This window comes from Emericellopsis atlantica (genome assembly GCF_019669845.1).
Source record: "Emericellopsis atlantica unplaced genomic scaffold F5Z01scaffold_14, whole genome shotgun sequence".
Taxonomy (NCBI): domain Eukaryota; kingdom Fungi; phylum Ascomycota; class Sordariomycetes; order Hypocreales; family Bionectriaceae; genus Emericellopsis; species Emericellopsis atlantica.
In genome coordinates, this window is record NW_025764716.1 from 692,289 (window position 1) to 709,213 (window position 16,925).

Below are 16,925 nucleotides of genomic sequence, written 5' to 3' on the forward strand. Positions count from 1 at the left end.
TAATGTCTCTTAACTTGGACGTTGGGTGTCTGTGCCTGGCGAAATGGAGAGCGGAGACCAACCCCGCCTCCCCAGCCTGCAGGCTCGTTGCCCCAATTGCTCCGCTGGAGGTTGGAGCTGGGCGACTTGGGACTTCATTTATGACTGCCATAGGACCCAGAAATTGCTGATCAAATTCCAAGACTCCTCTTTGCTTCTGTTGGATTTGAGGCATTGGGTCCCTCGAGATTGTCTGTATTTGATCAATAAATGCGTTATTTCGTAATGGCCCGTGGTGACGTCAAGATCGCGATGGCTTTGAGTTGCCAATGTCGCTGCCCACAGAAGGTCCGACTCGTGAGGTCCCACTCATTGTACCGCCGCGGCCACGGCGCGAAACATTTTGAGCAGCTATAGATGTATGACATACAGAAACCCGGGAAACATCAAGTCATTGAATAAAAAGTCTACATGGAGTGACAAAAGCCGTAATGAAGACTTGTTGCTGTATTTCAAAACGATCAACTCCATCCAGTTCATCGACATTGAGCTAACCTGGTGAAGCTCAGTTCTGCTCACCCTGCAACTTTACTATTCTCTCACATGCTTGCGCTGGCATGAGTGCCTTGCATAGCACATTGATCATATATTTCGGCGATTCAGTCAAATCATTCAGATTGTCTGCGTTGACATATGTACAAGTGCCCTACTTATACGTACGTCGACGAGCAAGAGGCAGCATTTATAAAAATAGATGAACCTTGGTCGAACGCTAGCAAAGCTCATCCCAGCCACTGTTTGCTTTTGCTAAGCCACAATCATTGTACGTCTGGTTCAGCATTTGCATCAACTTGAGGCGTAGATTAAATTCAATCATTGGAATTGTGCAGCACGCAGTGATATTTGATTAACCATATGGCATCTACTCTTTATGATTTAACAGATTGACGGATTTTGTTGTGATGGGAAGCTAAGTCACCTGTGATAGATTGCCGCCAAGAGGCAGCAGAACTGACAGTCAAAGTCCTGCGGCCCCACTAGTACCATATACTAGTAGTCCTACAGGACTTCAACAAGTCGCACAGACGGCTTGAGGGACTGGACACCGATCATGACTGTGGCGAGTTCGCTTTGGCAGGCATATCTGGTCCGCATGTACGCTGACAATGCTTAGATTGCACAGGGCGATCGCTTTCTGCGGTGTGTTGTGCTGACATCCAGCTCAGAGGGGTTTCATTTTGTGATGCTGACAGTATACAAGTACGTTCTCAACGCCCAGCAAATTGGCGCGAAGAGGTGGTTGGAACTACCCAAATAGCCCGTATATCCTTGGATGCGGGACGACGAGCCTAGATAGCTTCTGTGTCCTACCGGCTTGGTATCTAACAATTCCCCCTCGAGGCTCGAACACGCCCAGCTCTCAGCCTTACAAGGACCATCGTGTGTCGTCCCAACCAATGAAGCGGCCGCAGCTGCACGATGCGCCGCTAATCGACCAGGGCGACGTTCGTCGACACAGCCGCACTGCATGGGCCAATCCAAGGATCCTGTACTGTGCTTGACACGGACAGTGGTAAACGGCTAGTACTACCAGCAAGTACAACAATCTGGTAACATAAGAAGAGTCAAATTGCTTGTTCGTTATTATCAGAAAGAATCCCATTGCCTGGTTGCTATCGAATTCACCATATCACGTACCTTAGCATGAGGTAGGAGTAGTACCATCTCAGGTCCTCAACCCCCCGCAGCCTGCTCTATGCATCAGCTGCCTCAGCACAGTGATCTAAGATACTTGTTAAATAACAGGTAATTACTACAGCCTGGGCTGCTTTGACCAAATACGGAACCAGTGAATGAATAGGTCCTTTACTGGCCTACCAATGCAACAGCTCTGTTGGAACTACGTCTCAGACTATCAGTCGACATCAGCGTCGTCGCTATCCTCGGTTCAAACAACAATCCCGCGTATATCGCAGGACCAGACCCCGACAGTCTCAATCTAGGACTCAGTTGCATCTTTGCGAATCTGCAACAGGGGCCATATAATAATCACAAACCAAGCTAAAGTCTGACGGGCAGCAAGCAACGACCCAGGCTCCATCCAGCACAGCCAAATCTCTCCCCACTATTGGGCTGCGTCTGCGCTCTGCAGCAGGTCCAACACCCGCCATCCCTACGGCCTCAGCTTTCCCCATTCTGGGATCCTCTGCTGCCACCCTCCAGTCCTTGCGACGCTCCCGCATCCCGACCTGGGCCTTTTTTATCTTCCCACCCAGCCCTCTCCTTTCTAGCAGTATTCTCCTCCCTCCCTCCTTTTCCCCCTTCTCTCCCCTCTCGCTCTTCCCTATGAGCTCTATGAACGCTCGTTTCAAGGGCTTTGGCTTTGGGAAACGGAAATCTGCCGCTAGCATACAGAATCCAATCGACGGCCAACCGACCAGCCAAACCCCGCCTCCTGCTCAGCTTCAGCAGCATCCCACACCTCCCCTCGGCGCTCCCACATCCTCCACGACCAGTCTTCCGATGAATCACCCCGGACCCGCGAACCACCCTCCTGGTTACAGTGCAGGCTACCCGTCTGGTCCTCCCCCAGGTGTCGACCGTACAAGCCCTCTTGCGCAGGGCCAGAATCGCACGCCTCCAAGCCAAATGGTCGGCGGTCCTCCGCCCATCAACACGGGCGCCCCGATGTACCCGCCTCAGAACATGAATCACATGGGAGGCGGCCCGCCACCCATGGGTGCTCCTCCTCAGGGTGGCCCTCCCGGATTCGGTGGCCAGGCTGGCTACCCTCCAGGCGCGCCGCCACCACCCGGCGGTCCTCTTGCCCAGCAGTTTGGGCGCGGAAACCCTACGGCGGAGGTGGAGGGCTCGAACAAGAGCAAGGCGCAGCTGATTGTTGGCATTGATTTCGTGAGTCTCTCGAGAGCTGCCCCTCAGCGCATCCGTGAAAGGCGGGGTACACGTTACTGACATGGAAACCAGGGCACGACCTTCTCGGGTGTAGCGTTCGCCTTTGCGACTAACAACGAAGCAAAAGAGGACATTATTTCAGAGTGGCCAGGCGCCGGTTCTTACACAAAGCAAAAGGTGGGCGGTTTTCCCTGGCTTTATTGTGGCGCACCACTAATCAACAGTCCTGCAGATCCCCACCGTTCTCTACTACGATCAGTACCAGAAAGTCGTCGGCTGGGGACCCGATATCGCAGACGCGCTGGCGCCGACAGGATACCCCAAGCCAGGCGTGCAAAAGGTTGAGTGGTTCAAGCTGCAGTTGATGCTGAGTGGCAACACATATATCGACCCCATCAACCTGCCCCCTCTGCCTCCGGGCAAGTCAGAAATCGATGTGGCTGCCGACTACCTCTTCAAGCTTCGCCAGGCTATGCGCTCTGCGCTGCAGAAGACGTTGGGCGAAGTCTTCAACCGCGAGGAGCGCAACATCCGATACTATCTCACAGTGCCCGCCATCTGGAACGATGCTGGCAAGGCCGCCACACGTGCGGCAGCAATCCAAGCCGGTTTCTTGCGCGACGAGAACGATAACCGCCTAACACTCATTTCTGAGCCTGAAGCGGCCGCCATGTTCTGCTCCAAGACCGGTCTACTCAACCTCAAGGTGCACGACGCTGTGCTGATTGTGGATTGCGGCGGTGGTACCGTCGATTTGATTGCGTACGAGGTCGAAGATGAGAGCCCCTTCACTGTGGCCGAGTGCACAGCTGGTTCTGGCGATTCCTGCGGTTCGACGGCGCTCAACCGAAACTTCAGCAACATTTTGCGCACCAAGATTCGCAAGATGAAGCTGGCAGATGGTTCCAAGACGGCCGGTCGTGTGTACGCCAAGTGCATCATGGACTTTGAAAACCGCATCAAGGCTGATTTCCGCAACAATGGTCAAAAGTGGGCTGTCGATGTTGGTATCGAGGCAGAGTACCCCGATGCTGGCATTGAAGAGGGTTACATGACCTTTACCAACGAGGAGATTCTGCAATGTTTCGAGCCTGTCGTCAACCGTATCCTTGAGTTGGTCCGCAACCAAATCATTGCCATTCAGGCACAGAACCGCGCCCTTCAGAACATCCTGGTTGTCGGTGGTTTCGGTGCCTCTGAGTACCTATTCCAGCAGATCAAGCTACACGTTCCCCCGCAGTTCCAGTCAAAGGTTGTGCGTCCCATGGATTCGGTGGCTGCCATTGTCAAGGGTGCCGTCACATCTGGTATTTCCGAGCGGATCGTCACCCACCGTGTCGCCCGTCGCCACTACCTCATGGCCACCCTGCAGCCCTTCAAGGAGGGCTACCACCCCGAGGCGTACCGTGTGCCCTCCCTGGACGGCAAGGACCGCTGCAAGTTCACACGCCAGATCTTTGTTCAGAAAGGGCAAAGGGTCAAGAACGGCGAGCCTGTCAGGGTCTCTTTCTTCCGACAGGTTGCCCCCGGCGCTACACTCATGTACGAGGACGTGCTGTACGCCTGCGACGACGATGTGTGCCCAGAGTACACCAAGGACCCTCGTAAGTATCGAGAACTCGTATCTATAGATGATCGATCTGACCAAGTAATAGGCATCAAGGAGGTCGTCACGCTCACCTCGGACCTCTCACGCAAGAACCTCGAAAAGGACTTTGAGCGCATGGATACCCCACAAGGCACCTTCTACCGTGTCTATTTCGATATTTACTTGACACTCGACGGTTCGGAATTCAGCGCAGAGCTCGTCTGCCAAGGCGAGGTCATGGGTCGTTGCCGCGCACGTTTCAGATAAGGCAGAGCGAAAGGCAGTAAGTAATCAGGTTGGTTGGCACAGAGGGCTGGCGTTGGCGCAAAGCATAGAGGCGAGGTCCCACTGCAAGAGGACTTTACTATGATTGATTCTGGCATGATATAAATATGATCTTACCGATATCTTTGAGCATATTTCGTTTTGGGTTTTGGCAACCAGCTTGCCATGTTGGCGGGGGGCGACGTGACATGGTGAATGATGCGCTGTCTGTCCAGAAGGCCTTGGCAGCTGGCTAGAAGTGAAGCAGGTCACGATGGGTGTGTTCGATATCCCGCTGCGCTATCGAGCAGAATGCTGGTGGGCGCCGCTACATCATTGTGGCACTTTCACCGCCAATCCCAACATTGACAAGTGTCGAGGCGCTTTTGGTATTGGTCGTAGGACCGTCAACAGTTCTGCCGAGACATGGGTTGGCGAACTTGGCGCCCGCTTCCCTGCTCCTGGCGCGTTATCCATCCAGACCCTGGCCTGACAGCCAATCGCTCCTGCGTCATCGCCAATGCCACATCACACCAATTCCTCTCAGCTCTGACGAGCGGGAACAACAAACTGACATGGGTTGTGCTATTATGAGTGCAAAGAGTTCAATATGGAGTGTACCGCTTCCTCGCCTCTGTCCCATGTCTTCTTTTGACAACACTCAAAAGTGCCGTACATCGCTGTACCTTGCGTCGCTCTGGACCTCAACGGTGTCGCCCTCCTTGATCGAAATTCCGACCTCGCTCTGTGCGAGTACCTTTCGCTGTGCGGCAATTGGAATCTGGCATACTGAAGTGGTCATTGACAAGCGAAGCGCCATCTTGACTCGACACCCAGGTGAAGTAAACAAAGAAGAGGAGAATGTACCAACACCGCAAGGCATCTCGCAGAGACCCGGGGAGGGGCGGCTATCTACTACTCTCCATCTTCGCGATAGGCGCAACCCTCCCATCCGTCGTCGCCAGGCAGCAGTTCAAGTTTGAGACCAACTGGCAAGCCCAATTCCACAGCCTCTCGAGCTCGGTAAATGTTGCCAGGAGAGGCCCACCATCCAGCGAGGACGGAGACCGCATACCTATACGAATCGACAATCGCTGTGAGGACACGATATGGCCTGGTATTTTCACCCAAGCCGGCACAGGTCCCGGCACAGGGGGCTTTGAACTCGCTTCGGGGAACAAAACTGAGCTGTGGGTGTCGCCCGACTGGCAAGGCAGGATCTGGGGGCGGACAAACTGCACGGTCGATGGCGACATGGCCTCTTGCGACACAGGCGAGTGTGGAAAGTTGGATTGCGAGTCCAGCGTATGTCTCCCTACACCAAGTCAATATCCAAGAAATAAGAGTCGGACTAACCAGAGTAGGGCGTACCTCCAGCGACTCTGGCCGAGTTCACGCTCGCTGGCGGCGAGAACAATATGCAGACTTTCTACGACGTTTCTCTCGTAGACGGCTACAATATTCCCATTGCCGTCAATCACATTCCGTCCAAGAACACGAGCTTTATCCCGCCCAATCTCACGAATCTCGCTTGCATTGCCACGGCCGGCTGGCTGTATGAGACCAATGCGACGAGCACCATCTACTCCAACACATCCTACCCAGTCCCGTGGGAGACAGACGAGTCGAACGACAGCGTGAGTTCCTGGTGCCCGTGGCCGTACCTCAAGTTCCCACCTGCCAAACCAGGCCACGGTGTCTTTCCGTATCCCGACGACAATATCGAGCGACCGGCGTTCTCGCCTTGCAACAGTGCTTGCGCGGCTTCCGGTAAAGACAAGGATTGTTGTGCTGGAAAATACAACGATCCGAAAGTCTGCAAGCCGTCGCGGTATAGCAAGACGGCAAAGGATGTCTGCCCTGACGCGTATAGCTTTGCCTACGACGACCATCAGTCAACCTTTATCATCCCAAAGGGTGGAGGCTGGGAGGTTGTGATGTGTCCCAAGGGGCGGTCGACCACCATCCTTCGCCAACTGGGCGATGTGATGTTTGGGTTGGCGGACAGTGGTGAGCTCTCTGATGAAGTGCTGGCCCGTCTTCGGAATACCACGTTTATCAACATGGATAAGGGGGCAGGAAGCGGGTTGACTGTGGAGCTGACATGGCTCGTCTTGTCGGTCTTGCTGATGGTTTCATTGTCGATCTGAGTATGTGAGGAAGATGAGCGAGCGAGCGAGAGGCGGTCAGCGAATTTCTGGACGTTTTTGGATACCCCTACACAGCCGTTGCTAATGTTGCGAGATTTGTCCCCAGCTGCATCCGACTATAAGAAGAAAGGTAGCCAGGTCTACTCGGTTTGGCACATCTATCGCGCTCATGCAAAATTGAAACCCGTGAAATCAGTGCGCCCTGAACGCCGTAGCCCATGGATCAACCTCCGGTCTATGCCTTCTTTTTCTGACTTTGTCTCCGCTCCCACTCTGCCCTCTCTTCCTCGTCACTCCCGCTAAATTCGGCATCGTCGTCGGACTCGTCGTCTTGCACAATGCCCTGCGCCGCCTTTGGCTGCTCCACGTTGACGTAGTCGCCGCTGTTCTGTGTCGCAAACTCAAATTTACGGATCAAATCCCTGAGTTCCGTATTCCCCGGATCGACCAGGTGGAAAGGGGTGATGCCGCCCTTGTTCTTCTGGCGCGGGTTCGAGCCGGCTTCGAGCATCATCTCAATGAGTGCCAGTCCAAAGGGCCGTTGCGCGACGGGTTCCGAGTTGAGCCAGCGGATCGCGGAATGGAGAGGTGTGTCTGCGTCGAGACGTGTGATGGGATCACATTCAAAGTCTGGTTGATCGAGCAGGAGGTCGATGATCTCATCTGTCATGTTACGCGTCTTGTCAGCCCTTTTGAAATGGCTGGCGTCGTATAGCCTTTCGGGCTAGGGAAAGGGGGGGTTGTCGGGCGTACAGTTTCCTCGCAGAGCGGCCTCGTGGTACAAGTGGTTCCCTAGCACGGTGGTCGTCTCGTTGAGCAGTTTGGTGATCTCTTCGTCGGGACGGTCAGCGAGGATCTCGGTTAGCAGCTCGGTGTTGTTGCCGCGACAAGCGGCGACGAGCTGCTCCTTCACAGAGGCGCCCTGCGCATGTTAGCTTTCCTTGAGCTCTATGGAGCGAAGTACGGTCACGTACGTCGTGCTCTTCCTCAGGCATGATGACAGATCTGGGTGATAAACAGATGTAGATCGTAGTGGCAAGGCGAACGCAGAATCAAGACAAGAGAGAATGGCGTGGAAGCGCTGGTGTGTCGCGTCAAGGTGGCGGAGTGAGGTGAGGTCTGGGACATGAGCTCACCTCAGAATAGCGCCTCCAGTTGTTTGAGGGCGGCGGGGTTCCGTGTTTAGCGAGGGGCACCAGGCTGACGGCGTTACCGGTGATGGATTGAGCTGAGTTACCCTGCAGGTCAATTGGGTTCTATGGCAAAAGTGGGAGCCATGTCCAGGATTGTTCCTATATGGCAGATGGAGACTATTAGTAATTGTAATAGATGTATTAATTAATGAGTCGTTCTGTCTCATACTAAGGGGCATATGCTCGATCACAGTCATGCGTTGAAGCCGACGAGACGGACGTGACAAGTCGGACCCCACCATCTTATCTTATCGTGGCTGGAAATATCCAAACCCATGACTGATTCATCGCCGAAAACTTCACCTTTCCTCCCCAATCTCTGCAAGAGTCAGACAAGGCTTAGATCGGCCTTGCAAACCGCCCATCATGCTCCTCTGTACGGACTCCCGCTCGCTTGTATACTGCTTGTTACTGACTGTGCAGTCTGCCCCCACTGCGCAAACATCCTCACCGTATCCCTCACAAACGGAGGCACCAATCGCCTCGAGTGCCGAACCTGTCCCTACGAGCACGCCATTGTCGACACAGTATACTCCCGACGCGAATTCGAGCGCAAGGAGCGTGAAGATGTCTTTGGCGGTCCCGGCGCGTGGGACAATGCACAGAAGGGTCGCGTGCAATGCCCCAACGATGGTTGCGATGGCGATGAGGCGGCCTTCTTCCAGGTGCAAATCCGCAGTGCAGACGAACCGATGACGAGTTTCTATAAGTGTATGACGTGCGGACACCGATGGAGAGAGAATTGAGGATGGACCGAGGGGGATTGCTTTTTCTTGTTCTTTCGGAGGGTAGCCTGGAGTTCGGGTTCTGGCGTTCAGTGGCTTTCTCGTAGCCCCAATAGTCGGCTTCCAATGATAGTATGACGGTCGTGAGGTATAGCTTCGTTGATATGTCGTGGGTGACTCCGTATGTGAATGGTTTTCTTGCCCACGAGTCCGCATGGGGCGCAAGGCCTTAAGGCCCCTGAGACACTGTTCGCGACGCGTCTCGACTTGTGCACCAATTTTCCTATGCCTCTTTGTGCCAGTCGACTGCCGCTCTCATGCCTTCTTCCATCAACCGCCCCACCAAGTCCGGACTCAAAATGTCCTGTCGGAAACGCTCCTGCTGCAGGAGCTCGAGGTTTCGCAACGTCGGCCCGGGGAAGCTGAGATATTTGAGATACGGCGGGCGCGTCCAGTACTGGAGGTAGGCGAGGTAGGCGACGAATTGCGGATTTTGGAGATACTTCTGCGATGCTAGATGGTTGAGGTACATTGGATTGGCGAGCGACTGAACAAACTAGTGGCCAGATCAGCGGGTAAACGTACAACGCGCGGAGAGCATTCATACCTCTAGCTCGATCTCAAAGCGCGTGAAACCGCCATATTTGGGTTCATTGCTCGACGCTGGGATCTCGGGTGGATTCTGCATGGGCACGTCGTCCTCGGTGGTGGCCATGGTGCAGGTGATGTATTTGGAGCTTGTTGATGCAAGAGCGAAGCCTGTCGCGATAATGAGCACGGGGAGCTGAGTCAGGTAAGGTAACTGCAGAACGCAACAGGCCTTATCCTCCCAACACTCGCAGTAAGGTGAATTGTTGACATTACTTGGGGAACCTTGCCCATAAGGTAGGACTGAGCACACATTGCTCGAATTATCACTCCCTCTTCACTTTATCCGTTCACTTTGATGCTGACATCTGTGCCTTTTGGGATTCAGCAACGACCTCCTAACATCACTTTGTTCATTGGGATCCCTAAATACATATCACTGACTGGTACACGGCCGCACGAGCTCCGAACTGCCCTGATATGAAAGAGTAGTACATGTACCAGGGACGCATCTTATCTCGTCGCCTATTCCCACTGCAGCCTGAGCGCACCTCACGTAGCTGCAGCTGGGTGCCTACCTACCTCTCCGCCACTACAGCCCGAGCCATCGCAAATTCAAAATCAAGAGTCACGACGTGCAGTCTAAAGCCAGCATAAAAAATTGCGCGTGCCATCATGTCTTCCTCCAAAATCAAAACACGAATCGTCATTCTCTCGGACACGCATGGGGCCAAACCCAAGCCAAGAACAGCCCAGGATCCCGACTCAGATACAGAGTTGTCCCAAAATCACCGGATTGTCATGCGGCTACCCACTGGATTCCGACATCCACTGCCAGAGGCCGATGTTCTCATTCATTGTGGCGATCTCACCAAGAGATCACGTACAGAGGAGTTCGAGGCGACCTTTTCGATGTTGCGGGACGCGCCAGCGAAGCTCAAACTCGTCATTGCCGGAAACCACGACGGGGCACTGGACGCAAAGTTTTGGGACCGGTACGCAGACGAGCAATCTGGGAGACCGGGAGACGATACTATGCCCCAGCAGGCCTGGAGGATCATCAAGGAAGCAGAGCAGGATAATGTACGTTTTCTTGACGAGGGCACACACACCTTTGCGCTGGACAATGGCGCCGTCCTTCGGCTCTATGCTTCGCCATGGACCCCTGAATATGGACTCTGGGGTTTCCAGTATGATGTTCAGAAGGGCCACAGCTTCGATATTCCGGAGGGTATAGATGTTGTCATGACACACGGGCCGGCCAAGGGGATTCTGGACCTGACCAGGGGTCACGATCATGCCGGATGTCCGTTTCTGCTCAGTGCATTAGAGAAAGCGAAGCCACGGATTCATTGTTTTGGGCACATCCACGAGGCCTGGGGCGCCTATCTGGCCAAGTGGGGGGAGTCTGCCGAGCGAGGCGATCAAGGGGCCGCCGAGGGCGTCTTCAAGTCTGCCTCCCGGACTATCATGGACCTGGATGACTTCTGGCCCGTGTTGGCCGATGACGACGAGGGGTACGCATCGAGGGTTCAGATGCTGAAGAAGATCAGGAGAGAGGGCGGCATCGAAATTGACCTCACAGCACTTGAGGCGTCTGGTGCCGGGAAGGACCAAACATTGTTTTTGAACGCAGCAGTCATGGATTTGGGGTACAGGCCTGTGCAAAGCCCCTGGATTGTGGACATTGATCTGCCACAGAAGGAGTCAGGATAGATGAGCAGTATAGCCTTTGTTCGACTATAAGTATCAAGACACTCTAATACATAGCTACGAGCACTTCTTGCTTGTGTTGTGTTTACCAAGTCCCTTACACGTGATGGGAGAGGTTTCAGGCCAACAATTCTGGCTTTTGTTACAAATATGTACAGTGGCAGTGGTTCAGTTTGGGCACCTGTGGTTCCATGATGCCTCTAATGCTCTTGCATATCATCACCTACAGTATGTACGTAGAGCACCCAAATTTGTCCAGCCGTTGGCACCATCGAGTTTCAAAGCCACGTCTGTCTTGGTTGATCAGTCAGGATCCGACTCAGGAATCCGAGACGGAGTAATTCCTGGCTGTCGGAAGCAAATTTGCAGTGTCTTCGTACATGCCGTGTGCAAATGACGGATTGTATCCCTCCATCTTCTCGCAACTTGTTGATCACTACTCTATGAGTCCTAGAGACGGCAGATGCTAATTATTACCACAGTGCATTGTTGCAGTAATACTGACTGGGACCTGGGATTCCAGTCCCTTCGACGAGCACTGTGCTGAGCCCACCAACGTCATGGCGGATGCGTGCTCCATGATTCGCTCCACAGCAGGGCCGGGGTTAGCGCAAGTTCTTTCATGCAGTGCGAGACCCGCGGACTGCGACTTCGAGGTTACGAAACAGTGCCGGTCTCACCAATTCCGTCCAGGCTCCCAGCTCCTCCCGTGTCTTGAAGGTCATGGATGGGAATGTTTTTGTTTCCCCCCTTCGCCTTCCATTTCCGCATCTCCCTCCCGTCCTGCGACTAACAGACCGAGAACGTGCTTGTTCCTGGATGGGCAGGGGCCAGAAGGGCCGTGACAAGTGCGCAGTGTGAAGTCGATGGAATGTGGGGATCTACCCAAGACATGATAGCCCCCCGTTGGGGGCGGGCAGTCCAGTCCCCTGCATAGCCGAAAAGCCGGGGGACTTCTATTTTCAATTTCAGGGAGCGAAGGAAATGGAAGCCTGGTCGTGATTCGATTCAAACTGCCGCGTTTCTGAAATCTAACCCAAAAAGTTCCTGCGAACTGCGAAGGAACGTGTACAACGGTACGTACGACTGAAGTAAAGCGTGTGGAGCCGGCGCCCCGTCTTGTGGCCACAGTGACAGTCAGTCAGTGAGGTTGTCCGCGTCAGCCGTCCAAAACCTTGGAACAGGACGTGTCGGCATCCAGTCCGATGAGGTGAGCGTGACGTCTCACGGAGCTGACCGCACCCAAGTTTACCTAAGTAGCGAGTCCGTGATGGCAGTGTTCAGCAGCCGTGCTATATTTGTTGTCGTTGCTGATGGGCGACTGGACGGTCAACTTTCTACTAGTCTTCGCCTTGCTTTCCGCCGTCGAGGATTCGAGTCTCACCCGCATCAACACAAGCACTTGCTTGGCCTGCAGTGGTCCCCTGCTGTTCCGTAGAGCCTCAATGCTTGGCTTTCCCATGATGCGACGCTTCTTTATTACGGAATGCTAAGCAGCAAACAGCCCAACGACGGACATTTTCAGGGACTTGCGAATTCCACTGGCACTGGTGGGCCGGCTTCTGGTCAGTCTTGCGACACAGTTATTCCCCGATCGAACAACTGGGTGCCTGGGTGGCTGTCTCAAAGCTGCTGCGGATGGGATGCTCATTGGACGACGGCCCGATGGCGCTCCCATTCTGATCTCGTTGGTCATAATGTTCGTACGTAGTAATAATTAGTTGATTGCTCGATTAGCGCGCGAGGCCCACGGAGGCTGTGTCTGACTCTGGGAGGTCGCAAGCGAGGCCCAGGCTGCGGACTATTGCAAGTGAAGGCAAAACTCAAGGTGGAGGCGTGGGCCCAGCCTGGCTGTGATCTTCCCACGCAAGCTCCAGATTTGGTGTGGGCGATCCATCCATGAATCGCGGCTAGCTCAGGAGGCTAGACCATCCCTGAAAGTGAAACCCTGGGGCTGTCGCGTCTCCAGGACGATGGCCTGGCGTGGAATGTTGCCCTCGTCGAGAATAAGAAGCACGCCGTCGCCTCTCACGCTCCTCCAAACCTCTGTCCTCCCCTTCCTCGCCCCATCTATCCCACGGTAGCATCAAACAAGACATCACACGGACTCTCTCCATTCTCACTACCACGTACCCTCAAGCCGTACATCATCTCACCACCAACAACCGTCATCATGTACAAGTCCACTGCCCTCCTCGCCCTCGTCGCTGGTGTCGCCCAGGCCCAGTCTCTCCCCAACATCCCCTCGTGCGCCATTGAGTGCCTGAGCACCGCCGCCCCCGACGCCGGCTGCAGTGGCATCACCGACTTTGAGTGCCTCTGCGGCTCCATTGACGAGATCATGCAGTCGTCCAAGGATTGCTTCACCAGCAAGTGCGACTCCTCGGAGCTCCAGAGCGCCCAGTCGGCCGCCACCAAGTTCTGCGCCAACCTGGTCGGCACCTCCTCCGGGTCCATGATGTCCTCCTCCTCGGGCTCCATGACCATGACCATGTCGTCGACCGTCACCGAGACCACCGTCACCACCCCCGTGACCGTCACCACCTCCACGACCCCCATGTCGTCGGGTATGTCGTCTGACATGTCCACCATGGTCACCACCGAGACCGACTCCAACGGCAACCCCACGGCCACCCGCACGGAGGAGCCCACCGCCTCCGGCACGGACGGCGGCGACAGCGGTGTCGGCAAGCCTGTTGCCGGCCTCGTGGCCGCTGGCCTTGCCGTCCTCGCTGCCTTGTAAACGCGCCCATTCCACTGCTGTTGGAGTGAGGTGTGGATGCTGGCGTTTTGTACCACATACAATCAATGTATAGAGCACAAGCGGAAACGAGAGGAAAGTGAAATGCGAAAGCATAGGATATAATACCATTAATACCACTACATCCATGAAGAATAACCATCTACTCATCATTCCTTCACTTGTGCTGTCCTTCCTAGATGATCATGTGTGAGCCATGTCGCCATGTATATGTAGCAAAGACTCTTGTAGCTACAGTTCCGTACCCGGCAGTGAATACCATTGGGTTCTCATTTCATGATTGACAACGTATATTCATCGTAACTATTGACAAGGCCTCGCAGCTACCTATCATCCCACCTCTGCCGATTCATTATAATCGGCCTCGCAGGATCCCACGGTCCTCGGATCTCGTTCTTGTACTTTTGCAACCCAATCAGCCACCAGCTACACCCGCCCGTGCCTACACCGGCCAACAGCACACTGATCACCATGCCCACAATGCCGCTCGTCCAGTTCCAGCCGCCATCTTCCCTCTGCCGCACCACGAGTCCCACCCCAAGGCCCGCGCCCAGGACGAGCAGGATGGTCAGCGCGACGTTGAGCTGCCACGATTGGTGACGGACGTGCCGCCGGAACACGGGAAAAAGCCCAAAAACCTCGATGGAGAAGAGCGTGAGGCTAAACACTTGCGTGGTGGAGGGGAGACGGCTCGCGAGCACGGTCGAGGCCATCAACGCGGCGTTGGTCGACAAGGAGGCGGGAAACTTGGCGCCCACGCCACCCGAGTAGTCAAAGAAGAAGATGTTGATGACGAGGAGCCAGAAGGACATGGCCCAGATGCTGTCGCTGCTCGTCGACCGGGTCAGCGACTTGAGTATGGGGCTCAGGCCGAGAAGCGTCGAGTAGATGAGCGCCGAGGACTTGAGGGTGCCAAGACGTTCGTGGAGATGGTTGATCTCGCCCGGGTTGAAGGGGGGAATCGTCTCACTGGGCGACGGCAGCATCTCGTGGCTCAACCTCGTGCGTAGGCTGGGCGTGGACACTGTCCTCGGTGGCGGTCGGCCTGCTAACGAGAGATTGCTCGTCGAGCTGTTGGCCGACACGTCTGTCAAGGAAGGCTTGGTCGGGGGCGCGGAGAGGCCCGAGGGAGGGTGGTAGCGTGCCGTGGACTCGCTGCGCAGGGGCGTTTGCCGACGTATACTGGCCGCGCGTGTTCTGCGTCGGTTCAGACTTCCACTCCGGCCCACGACGACGGTCGCGACGCTCGTGCCCAGGGACGAGGGGTCCTCGTTCTGGTCCTCGCGTGACACCCAGTACTCCCACACGAACCAGCCCGCGACGGTGGCGCCACTGCTCCAGCTCACAATGGAGACGGGCGATACGCGGTCCTGAAAAATGAAGGCGAAGCAGACGACGAAGATGATGACGCTGCAGACGTGCTGCAGGATGACGGTCGAGTCGGCGACGAGGGGCCAAAAGTCGTACGGCTTGAGGCGCGGGTTCCGCTGGAGGTCGCCGAGAAAGGTCGCTTGGTCGGTGTAGTTGTCGGGGTCTTGATCACGGTCAGTGCCAATTGGGGGGCCGGACAGGCGGCGAGGGTCTCTTTACATGACTGCTTCACCCACATGAGCTTCTTCCAGGACCTCTTGCGCCGCCGGCTGCCGCCCTGCTCGCTGTGTAGCCTTCGCAGGCGCGGTCGTCCCAGCTCGCTCGCGCTGTCGCCCGCGTAGGGGGCGCGGTGCGGCGGGGGGAAGGCATCGTCGGGCGACAGGAGGCCGCTGGCGAGGCGGGAGGAAACGTGGAGGTCTAGCGTGGGAAACGGTGTCTCGCTCTCATCGTCGTCGGTGTGCGAGGGCATCGCTGTCAAGGCGTCCTTTTCATGGTGGTGGTGGTTGTGAGTGCCCAGTGCCAGTGCTGGGTGAAGTGGAGGCCAAGGGAAGACCTGCGACGCGCCGCATCCACATTCGAGCCATGCAGTGACGCTAGCGGGAGAAGCTCCTGCGTGCTACTCCAAACCTCAGAACAGAACAGTTATTTAACACCACGCGAGGGAGGAAGTGATTCATTACGACCTGGACTCTAATTAGATAGAGCAGCAAAAGGCGCTTCCATGTTTGAACAGCCGTTGCTGGATCACTATTTCAACAGGATTCAATTGCAACATCTACACGGCAGTGGCCCAGATCTCATCCAAACTCAACTTGGGAGACGACAAAATGCTCGTCAACATACACATTCAGCCTCTCCTCAATATAATCTTCTGTCATAGCGTCATTGGGTTTGATGATTCGCCTCTCTTCAGGAAGATCTTTGATGCAGAACGTCTTCAGTCAGTCAGCACCTGAGCAGTGGGATCAAGGGGACTATCGAGCTCACAGTTGGGCCAGTGTCAGTGGCATGGAGCGTCTTGCCAATCAGCCTGTTCTCCCAATTCTCCAGCGAGTTCTTGGGGCTGGCCAAGGGAGAGCTGTCCGCGCTGTTCCTTGGCTTCATGATGGTCAGGCTGGATGTTTTATCGGTAGAATCACAAGGTTGCGCTGCTTCGCTTCACCTCGGACTGTTGGTCAACCCTGTCCACTTATACGCCGCGCATTGCGCGATTCCATGTGTGCTTTGGTTGCACACGTCGAGGATTGGCTTGCGTCATACGGTGAAGAACTGGGAATACCCTGCGCACTGCGCATGGCAAGACTTGGAAGCAGGCGCCTCACGGGCCACGACACGGCCAATTTGTCACTTGTTCCTCTCATCGAAGGCTGGAATTCAAGAGGGGAAGCCTGAAAGATGCGCAGTGCTCACATGACATTGCCTGGTGCCTGGTACGTCGAGAATGCTTCAAGTTGCTTACTGGCGCTGCCCTTGGGATTAAAGTCGATAGAGTCACTGCGCCTTTCCCCATAATGCTCTCCGCGAACCCACAGGGTGTCAAGAACAACTACCAACAAATACTCAACAATCAAGATCTCGTTGTTGATTGATCTCGCGTGGAGACCCAGCTGGGCAGTACTCCCGGTCACGACTCACCGCCAACCTCAAACCTGGTCGCATACGTGGCATGCCTGCTCCTAA

At 55.2% G+C, this 16,925-nt stretch overlaps 9 protein-coding genes across 9 annotated transcripts; 5 read left to right on the forward strand and 4 right to left on the reverse strand.

Moving 5' to 3' along the window:
- Positions 1–1,994: 1,994 nt before the first annotated feature.
- F5Z01DRAFT_122594 (uncharacterized protein) lies at positions 1,995–4,939 on the forward strand. The gene is made up of 4 exons (XM_046257502.1): positions 1,995–2,892; positions 2,965–3,069; positions 3,125–4,496; positions 4,548–4,939. The coding sequence occupies exons 1-4, from the start codon at positions 2,326–2,328 to the stop codon at positions 4,745–4,747; spliced, it is 2,244 nt and encodes a 747-aa protein (XP_046118156.1). The 5' UTR covers positions 1,995–2,325; the 3' UTR covers positions 4,748–4,939.
- A 482-nt stretch (positions 4,940–5,421) lies between these two features.
- On the forward strand, positions 5,422–7,012 carry F5Z01DRAFT_122239 (thaumatin family protein). Its single transcript, XM_046257501.1, has 2 exons — positions 5,422–6,049; positions 6,109–7,012. Exons 1-2 carry the CDS (start codon positions 5,606–5,608, stop codon positions 6,892–6,894), a joined length of 1,230 nt encoding a protein of 409 aa, XP_046118157.1. The 5' UTR covers positions 5,422–5,605; the 3' UTR covers positions 6,895–7,012.
- F5Z01DRAFT_121984 (ankyrin repeat protein) lies at positions 7,012–8,137 on the reverse strand. The gene is made up of 3 exons (XM_046257500.1): positions 7,869–8,137; positions 7,648–7,816; positions 7,012–7,557 (listed from the first exon to the last, which is right to left on the reverse strand). Exons 1-3 carry the CDS (start codon positions 7,887–7,889, stop codon positions 7,130–7,132), a joined length of 618 nt encoding a protein of 205 aa, XP_046118158.1. The 5' UTR covers positions 7,890–8,137; the 3' UTR covers positions 7,012–7,129.
- A 316-nt stretch (positions 8,138–8,453) lies between these two features.
- On the forward strand, positions 8,454–8,833 carry F5Z01DRAFT_674551 (uncharacterized protein; the record flags this gene model as incomplete). Its single annotated transcript, XM_046265051.1, has 2 exons — positions 8,454–8,463; positions 8,511–8,833. 2 exons carry the CDS (start codon positions 8,454–8,456, stop codon positions 8,831–8,833), a joined length of 333 nt encoding a protein of 110 aa, XP_046118159.1.
- A 262-nt stretch (positions 8,834–9,095) lies between these two features.
- Positions 9,096–9,527, reverse strand: F5Z01DRAFT_674552 (SOH1-domain-containing protein; the record flags this gene model as incomplete). Its single annotated transcript, XM_046265052.1, has 2 exons — positions 9,096–9,368; positions 9,420–9,527. The coding sequence occupies 2 exons, from the start codon at positions 9,525–9,527 to the stop codon at positions 9,096–9,098; spliced, it is 381 nt and encodes a 126-aa protein (XP_046118160.1).
- Positions 9,528–9,607: 80 nt separating this feature from the next.
- F5Z01DRAFT_121963 (Metallo-dependent phosphatase-like protein) lies at positions 9,608–11,226 on the forward strand. Its single transcript, XM_046257499.1, has one exon. It carries the CDS (start codon positions 10,076–10,078, stop codon positions 11,114–11,116), a length of 1,041 nt encoding a protein of 346 aa, XP_046118161.1. The 5' UTR covers positions 9,608–10,075; the 3' UTR covers positions 11,117–11,226.
- Positions 11,227–13,286: 2,060 nt separating this feature from the next.
- Positions 13,287–13,856, forward strand: F5Z01DRAFT_636895 (uncharacterized protein; the record flags this gene model as incomplete). The annotated part of the gene is made up of 1 exon (XM_046262243.1): positions 13,287–13,856. One exon carries the CDS (start codon positions 13,287–13,289, stop codon positions 13,854–13,856), a length of 570 nt encoding a protein of 189 aa, XP_046118162.1.
- A 138-nt stretch (positions 13,857–13,994) lies between these two features.
- F5Z01DRAFT_707868 (phosphatidylinositol N-acetylglucosaminyltransferase-domain-containing protein) lies at positions 13,995–15,768 on the reverse strand. The gene is made up of 3 exons (XM_046266456.1): positions 15,465–15,768; positions 15,167–15,408; positions 13,995–14,839 (listed from the first exon to the last, which is right to left on the reverse strand). The coding sequence occupies exons 1-3, from the start codon at positions 15,712–15,714 to the stop codon at positions 14,198–14,200; spliced, it is 1,134 nt and encodes a 377-aa protein (XP_046118163.1). The 5' UTR covers positions 15,715–15,768; the 3' UTR covers positions 13,995–14,197.
- Positions 15,769–16,042: 274 nt separating this feature from the next.
- Positions 16,043–16,349, reverse strand: F5Z01DRAFT_674556 (uncharacterized protein; the record flags this gene model as incomplete). The annotated part of the gene is made up of 2 exons (XM_046265053.1): positions 16,043–16,180; positions 16,233–16,349. 2 exons carry the CDS (start codon positions 16,347–16,349, stop codon positions 16,043–16,045), a joined length of 255 nt encoding a protein of 84 aa, XP_046118164.1.
- Positions 16,350–16,925: the final 576 nt, after the last annotated feature.

Coding starts and splice junctions, on each gene's coding strand:
- F5Z01DRAFT_122594 (XM_046257502.1), top strand. CDS start 2,326: ATGAGCTCTATGAACGCTCGTTTCAAGGGCTTTGGCTTTGGGAAACGG. Junction 2,893..2,964: donor TGATTGTTGGCATTGATTTC/GTGAGTCTCTCG, acceptor CATGGAAACCAG/GGCACGACCTTCTCGGGTGT. Junction 3,070..3,124: donor GTTCTTACACAAAGCAAAAG/GTGGGCGGTTTT, acceptor ACAGTCCTGCAG/ATCCCCACCGTTCTCTACTA.
- F5Z01DRAFT_122239 (XM_046257501.1), top strand. CDS start 5,606: ATGTACCAACACCGCAAGGCATCTCGCAGAGACCCGGGGAGGGGCGGC. Junction 6,050..6,108: donor AGTTGGATTGCGAGTCCAGC/GTATGTCTCCCT, acceptor TAACCAGAGTAG/GGCGTACCTCCAGCGACTCT.
- F5Z01DRAFT_121984 (XM_046257500.1), bottom strand. CDS start 7,889: ATGCCTGAGGAAGAGCACGAC. Junction 7,817..7,868: donor TGCCTGAGGAAGAGCACGAC/GTACGTGACCGT, acceptor TAACATGCGCAG/GGCGCCTCTGTGAAGGAGCA. Junction 7,558..7,647: donor GGCCGCTCTGCGAGGAAACT/GTACGCCCGACA, acceptor GTAACATGACAG/ATGAGATCATCGACCTCCTG.
- F5Z01DRAFT_121963 (XM_046257499.1), top strand. CDS start 10,076: ATGTCTTCCTCCAAAATCAAAACACGAATCGTCATTCTCTCGGACACG.
- F5Z01DRAFT_707868 (XM_046266456.1), bottom strand. CDS start 15,714: ATGCCCTCGCACACCGACGACGATGAGAGCGAGACACCGTTTCCCACG. Junction 15,409..15,464: donor CATGTGGGTGAAGCAGTCAT/GTAAAGAGACCC, acceptor ACCGTGATCAAG/ACCCCGACAACTACACCGAC. Junction 14,840..15,166: donor GGTTCGTGTGGGAGTACTGG/GTGTCACGCGAG, acceptor TCGCCCAGTGAG/ACGATTCCCCCCTTCAACCC.